At 32.8% G+C, this 5076-nt stretch overlaps 1 protein-coding gene across 4 annotated transcripts in view; it reads left to right on the top strand.

Annotated features, from left to right (window-relative positions):
• Positions 1-1711: 1711 nt before the first annotated feature.
• Positions 1712-5076, top strand: part of GA2 (Terpenoid cyclases/Protein prenyltransferases superfamily protein) — a 5632-nt gene continuing 2267 nt past the window's right edge. The window contains exons 1-9 of one of the 4 annotated variants that reach the window (XM_021443778.1): positions 1712-1845; positions 1937-2011; positions 2879-2931; positions 3061-3346; positions 3445-3625; positions 4001-4218; positions 4309-4429; positions 4583-4680; positions 4764-4987. In XM_021443778.1, the coding sequence (XP_021299453.1) occupies positions 1996-2011; positions 2879-2931; positions 3061-3346; positions 3445-3625; positions 4001-4218; positions 4309-4429; positions 4583-4680; positions 4764-4987 (1197 nt within the window). In that variant the 5' untranslated portion in view covers positions 1712-1845; positions 1937-1995. Of the gene's footprint in view, positions 1851-1888; positions 2035-2878; positions 2932-3060; positions 3347-3444; positions 3626-4000; positions 4219-4308; positions 4430-4582; positions 4681-4763; positions 4988-5076 lie in introns of those variants that run through there. The other 3 variants (XM_021443776.1, XM_021443777.2, XM_021443775.1) reach the window with 3 other exon arrangements.

Raw genomic sequence — 5076 nt, 5'->3', positions numbered from 1 at the left:
AGATCTTTTATCTTTCTTTTCCACTTGTGATAATTTGTGCCATTCAAACTGATCATTCTACTATAATTAAGCTCCATCTTTCAATCAAGCTAAACTTACAAATAAAGAATCTCATTCTAATACTAGTTGTTAAGAAAGGGTATTGATATAGTGGAAGTAACAATAAAAAATAAAGCCTTTCTTGCTTGAAAGAACCTGTGAGGAGCAAATATTCAACCAACAAAAATATCCTAAACAATCGATATAGTTATGAATGTATAAAAAAAAACCACAAGAGAACACACAATTTTTAATGTGGAAAACCACCTCAATGTGAGAGGTAAAAATCACAAGATCTAGTCTAGAAAAATAATCAATTATAAAAGAACAATGAGTATAGCAAAGAGTCCTCCAACAATTCTAGAACTCATAGTAACCCCTACTCACTATTAACAATGGGAAAATTACTAAGCAACAATACATAACACCCAAAAAAAGAGTATCATAGCTCAACACATAGAGAAGAGAAAAATGCAATCTAATCGTACAAATTGAAGCTCACAATGTTAAGATAACATACTAAACTTTCATTGAAAATGGACCACAAATCACCTTCCCATCAATGCCACAAAACAAGCCAAAAAATTTCTTCCTTGGTCTTCTTTTTGTTGACAGTTTTTCTCATGTTTTAAAACAAATTCTTAATTCAAAAAAAAAAAAGAAAAAACTTTTTCTTTACTTATTTTTTATGTTGATTTAAGTTGTGAGCTACACTTGAGGAGAACCCACAACATTATTTTTATATTATATAATTTGGTCATCATTTTATTTGGTTGCTATGCAGTGCTAGAAATACAAAATGGAGATCTCCACAAGAGACAATTACATCTAATTTGCATCTCTCAATGCATACTTTTCAGCTTAATAATAGGTAATACTAACCATTCAACTATTTCAATCTAATTGATTTTTTACTGGGTAAAATAATTTGTTGCCTTGCCCATAAGTCCTCAATTATTCCAGCTTTCAACAAATATGGTCTACATATACCAAGACATTATTATTTTGTTACTCATAACTTTATTGTTTTAGTTTTTCACTTGGCATCAATGTCTGTTTGTATTGTGATATGCATAACATTTTTTAATAGAATGAAAACAATTTTATAAAGTGATATTTATTAAAAAAATTTTATAGTTGTTGTTTTGACATTTTTGAATTTGATAAAAGTAATATATTAAATAGAATGAAAATAACTATTTAATTATAATTTTTATTAATGTTTATGGACATCTATTAGTATTAGTATTTAGTTGAATCCAAGGCCTGCTCCTAGCCATGCTTTTAAAAGATATTCCACCCAAGTACCACTTGTCTTATTGTGCCTTGTCGTTTTCACTTTGACTAAATTTATTTACAGGTGGATTTTATGTTCTTGTTCCCTCTGTCTCCTTTTGTTTCTTTTTCATTAATATTTTAGTAGTTTTATTTTTAATAATAATATTTAGAAAAATTAGAAAAGCTTTAAGTTTTATTTCATGAGTAAAACTTAGTGTCTTAAAAAGTTATAAATTTATCACAAGAAAAAGAAGTCAAGTAATGGTAAACAAATAAATTAGGACACGTGTAAGGGTCAACATAAGCCACATATTTATAATACTAATTTGGTAACTACATATACTATAAGGAAACTTTTAATTATTACTATGTAAAAAGGCATTTCCATATTATTATATAATTAAAAGTTCATCCTTTTAATAACAAAAAGGTGACCCAAGTGACATGATCGCAGCAGGGATTGTTGAAGGGTGTTGTTCACAGACAAAAGCTTGTTGGCTGACAGTCACACTGTTGGTCTCTTTAAGAGTAAAGTATTAGAACTTTTCAAGTTTCAAAGCAGCCTCTACCCTTTTTATTTTTTTAATTTAACAGTGTTGTTGATGCTTCATATGTGCAGCTGTGGCTATCTCTCTGCAATTGCTGGTATCAAAATCACCATGTCTCTGTTTCACCCCCATGCTCTTAGCCTTAGGTGCTCCACATCTTCCATTTCAGGTTCTCTCTATCTCTTCTTTTCCTGTTAGCCTATCCTTGGATGCTTTCTGCCACTGGGTAATTTGATGTATGCTTGTTTATCTATCTGCTTTGTATATTTGGTATATGGTATAACTTAGACTGATCAAGTTTTGGCATAGAGCAAATGTTTGGTATGTTGTCTCTATGATTTAGACTAGAGTTGAACAAATGAAAATTTCTAATACAAAGGGTTCTAAATTGTGTTTCATGATCAAAAAGTAATAACCCTTTCTTCGTACAAAGCAGAAAATTGTTTAAATCAGGAATCAGGATTAATTTGATGAATGATAAAGGAGGAGTAGATGTCTAACCAAGGACTAATTCTGGTGGCATTTTGCAGTTTCACATTGCACTCAGTTTATCTCAGAAAGTCTTGTGTATATATAAGCTATTCATAATATGTTAAACATTGCTCCAATTGTCACATTTAGATTTAAGAACCAAGCTTCCTCTTGTTACTCTTATTTGTGACCTGTTTCAAGGACGCCATTTAGTCTTTGATTAAGTTTGATTAAAAGGAGTTGGTGGGATTTTGGAATTATGTGTTTCTCATGAAAATTCCAAAATGACTTCATTTTGCAAGGTTGCTTGCCATGTTTGCCTGATTCACCTGAAATATGAAATCCAAATTTCTCTCTTTGACTGCAAAGTCAATTGCCATTTTTTGCATTAAGATACATTGTTTCTGGTCTCAACTTCTACCATTGTATATTTTCATCCCTTAATTTTTTTTTTTTAAGTTATATTCTTATCTTACTCATGTTGATTATTCTGGATTACCTTGTTTACCTCTCTGTGTACTTTTTTGCCCCCACCTGAGCAGTTTCCATGGACTGTGGAGCAAAGTTAACAACAAACACCCACACTAATGGTTTGGTATAAGAATCTTGCCTCTTATCAATCACTTAGACTTTTGCTATTCTCTATTTCCTAATCCCTACGTATTGTAAATGTATAATAGAGTTGACATTGTTGTTGAGAAAAATGATTCTCTTACCTATGCAGAACTTTGAGGGTACTAAAGAAAGGATTAAGAAGATGTTTGATCACATTGAGCTTTCTATTTCTTCTTATGACACTGCTTGGGTTGCAATGGTCCCATCTCCAAATTCCCCTGGAAACCCCTGTTTTCCTGGGTGCTTACAATGGTTATTGGAGAATCAACTTTCTGATGGTTCTTGGGGTCCTCCTCATCGTGATCCCTTGTTAACTAAAGACAGCCTTTCCTCCACACTTGCATGTGTCCTTGCACTGAGACGATGGGGTGTTGGCGTAGAACAAATGACCAAGGGTATTTTCATCAGTTCTTTTTTTTTTTTTTTCCATCAGTTCTATCTGTCATTTTTCTCCAACAGCGTGCATGGGATTAAATGTTTTTTTCTTCTACAGGCCTCCAGTTTATTGAGTCACATTTTGGTTCAATTTCTGATGAGAACCAACATACACCTGTTGGATTTGATATCGTATTTTCTGGTATGATCGAATATGCTAAGGATTTGAATTTGAACCTCCTTTTGAGATCAACAGATGTAGATGCTGTGTTTCATAAAAGAGATTTAGAGCTCAGAAGGTATAATTTTGTTTTTATTACCTTTCACAAAGGCTTCATTTATGACATTTGTGGTTGTGATAGATAAATTTGATAACAATTGTACTCTGTGTTATCAGCAGCTAGCATATAATTGGCAGAGCATTAGCCAAGCTAACCAGAGTGTTAGGCTTTTCAAGTTTACCCAACCTTTATCTTTGTCAAACCTGTTTTGGTTGGCTTATTATTGCTTAATTAGTCTTAATGCTTTCTAGAAATTAGGAGTATTGCAATCCTAAAATTGGCATACACTAATTCATTTTGAAAGCAATGTGAAAAGAAACTAAAAATGTTTTGTTAGACATGGCTTCCAAGCTTCCTATCCTAAGAAACTCTCTTCCAATTTTCTTGATTTAGTTGCCACAAAGAAAGCTCAAAGGGCATGAAAGCGTACTTAGCATATGTTTCAGAAGGAATTGGCAAACATCAAGACTGGGGAATGGTCATGAAGCATCAGCTAAAGAATGGATCATTGTTCAATTCACCATCCACAACAGCAGCTGCTCTTGCTCATACTCAGAATGCTGGTTGTCTTTATTATCTCAATGCACTCTTAGAGAAGTTTGGGAATGCAGGTTACTAAGCTGATGTTACTTCACAACTTTCAATGTATTTTATTTCATTATGTAATCCTAAATTTACTAACTTATCAGTACTCATCTCAGTTCCCACACTTTATCCTTTCCATCTGTATCCTCGTCTTTCTATGGTGGAGACTATTGAAAGTCTGGGAATTGGTGAGCATTTCAGGAAAGAAATTGCAAGTGTATTGGATGAAACATACCGGTAATGTTCTATTACAAACATAAATGCTGTATATAATGCATTTGGAATGTTGACATATTTTTATGCTCAATCTCTACATAAGAATGTCTCAAAAACTTCTCTTTAAGTTCATTGATCATGTGTCAATAAAATATAACATTAGCCAACAAACAGATGCTGGCTGCAGGGAGAGGAGGAGATATTCTTGGATCCAGCCACTTGTGCACTGGCATTTCGGATACTACGAGTCAATGGTTATGATATTAACTCAGGTATGTTGATTCTTTTGGTAATTGGATGATTAGAAAATAGGATTTTATTGTTAAGTGATTTTCTGGGTAACCTTGTGATGTAGAACCATTAACTGGATTTGCTGAAGAACATTTCTTTAATTCGCTTGGAGGATATTTAAAGGATTTGGGTGCTGCCGTAGAGTTATTGAGGGCTTCACAGATGATGATACATCCAGATGAACAAGTTCTGGAGCAACAAAACTCATGGACAAGTCATTTCTTGAAACAGGAATTATCCAACAGTTCTATGTCTGCAGATAAACTTAGAAAATATACCATACAAAAGGTTGTTTTTTTTCTTTTTTTTCTGAAAATTGATACTTTTGAAGGAAACTGCCAAGCCATTTGTTTTTCATTTTGAATTCAATGTACTTT

The sequence above is a fragment of the Theobroma umbraticum genome, unplaced genomic scaffold, assembly GCF_002168275.2.
Source record: "Theobroma umbraticum cultivar Fairchild unplaced genomic scaffold, ASM216827v3 scaffold_25.0, whole genome shotgun sequence".
Classification (NCBI taxonomy): Eukaryota; Viridiplantae; Streptophyta; class Magnoliopsida; order Malvales; family Malvaceae; genus Theobroma; species Theobroma umbraticum.
This window is presented reverse-complemented; position numbering and strand designations above follow the sequence as displayed.